Source organism: Poecilia formosa, unplaced genomic scaffold (genome assembly GCF_000485575.1).
Source record: "Poecilia formosa unplaced genomic scaffold, Poecilia_formosa-5.1.2 Scaffold21, whole genome shotgun sequence".
NCBI lineage: Eukaryota > Metazoa > Chordata > Actinopteri > Cyprinodontiformes > Poeciliidae > Poecilia > Poecilia formosa.
In genome coordinates, this window is record NW_006799960.1 from 2,821,771 (window position 1) to 2,823,287 (window position 1,517).

A 1,517-nucleotide genomic window follows, 5' to 3' on the forward strand; every position below is an offset into this window, starting at 1 on the left:
GTATGTTTACTAGAATACTTCAGAAATAAACCTTATATCTTCTGAGATTAAAACCTCCCCCTTTTATAGCTTATTTTACAGATTCACCGGCGTTGCTTAAGTGGAAAACATGCATTACTCACTGAAACAGCGCCATCTTGTGTTGAACAAAACAACTGCTCTATTCCTACCTCTTTCTAAAACATCAACAAGAAGAACCCGTTTAGTTTTAAGGTGAGCTCAACATTACAGTTCAGTAAAAACAGAGTTAATTTGCCCTTTTACATTTGTTTAATAAGATCCAAGTGGCCAACAACATCTTCTGTGAATGTGCAAAATGAAATCCTTTGGCTGCCTTCCTCTCCTCTCCTCCCCTCTCCTGTGAGGCGCTGATTAGAGGCTCCGTTATGTGATAAACTAAAACATTTCGTCCTTGTCCTCTGCACGTTGAAAGCTGGAGTCACTCTCCAGTTCCTCTAAAGAATCGAGGAGCTCGCCTGCCCTCAGCTCCTCCACCTGAGTCACCTCCTCTTCCTCCATCCCGCCTCCCTCCAGGTGATCTCCCTCCTCTCCCACCTCCTCACTTCCGTGCCTCGTTTTCCCCCCCTGGTGCTTCCCCTCCGGCCACTCCCTGCTGTCTCCTTCAGCCCCTCTGACCCACTCTCCTCCCACGGCTGCTTTGCGTGGGGCCTGGCCGTGGAGCGCAGGAGCTGGAGACGCTGCGCTGGCTGCCGGGAGCTGTAGCGACTCCACAGGACTCAAGGTCGAGTCTGTTTCCTCCCCGGCGCTGGAGACGGGAGCCGTTCGTCGACCTTGCGACGTGTTTGTCCTTAAACGGGTTTTCATTTCTTCTTGCTTCATCTAAAAGACGATGGGAGAAACAGATCTTTATGTGAGCGAGAAATGAGATAAGTGAACTTTTCAGTGTTTTTTTTGTTTTGTTTTTAAACCACAAACTTCAACGTAATTTGTGAAATATGAAACAGGTTTGTGGTTGTAATGGAGCACATGACATTAACACTGATCCAAACACTCCACCTTGCGTCTCTTCTCAGCCAGCCTCATTTTTTCATCAAACTCTTCTCTGCTGTGGCTTTGAACCTTTTTGGCCTTCAGTGACTCCAACCTGGCAGGAAGTCTTCTAGTGACACGTTTGGATTCGTCCTAAAAAGACAAATAAACATTTTCACTGCAATTGCTTTTGCTGCAACAACTGAAACGCAGTTTACCGCTATATTTCAAATGCTGTGCCTTCTTCTATATGTTACAGCGTTTAAAGTAATGTTGCTGACAAAAGTTTTGTTGCATTCAGGAACAGTGGCATTATGTCAAACCCTAGTTTCTAAGGTTTTGTGAATAAAGTCAAGTCTTCACAGGCTATTTACTGGCCTTCATTCACTTTATTTTATTCTATCCTGCAGAATTGATACTGATTATAAAGTTGGACCTGTTGATAGACATGGAGAAGGTTACAGGTAATTGGAATAAAAGCAGGAAAAATTAAACTTTTAAAGTAAGTCTGTGACATACTGGTTAAG

At 44.2% G+C, this 1,517-nt stretch overlaps 1 protein-coding gene across 1 annotated transcript in view; it reads right to left on the reverse strand.

The window, feature by feature from the left end:
* Positions 1-251: 251 nt before the first annotated feature.
* Positions 252-1,517, reverse strand: part of stmnd1 (stathmin domain containing 1) — a 3,444-nt gene continuing 2,178 nt past the window's right edge. Inside the window, exons 4-5 of the mRNA XM_016669217.1 lie at positions 1,018-1,143; positions 252-840 (exon numbers count right to left, since the gene is read on the reverse strand). Coding sequence (XP_016524703.1) covers positions 397-840; positions 1,018-1,143 — 570 coding nt within the window. The 3' untranslated portion in view covers positions 252-396. The remainder of the gene's footprint in view (positions 841-1,017; positions 1,144-1,517) is intronic.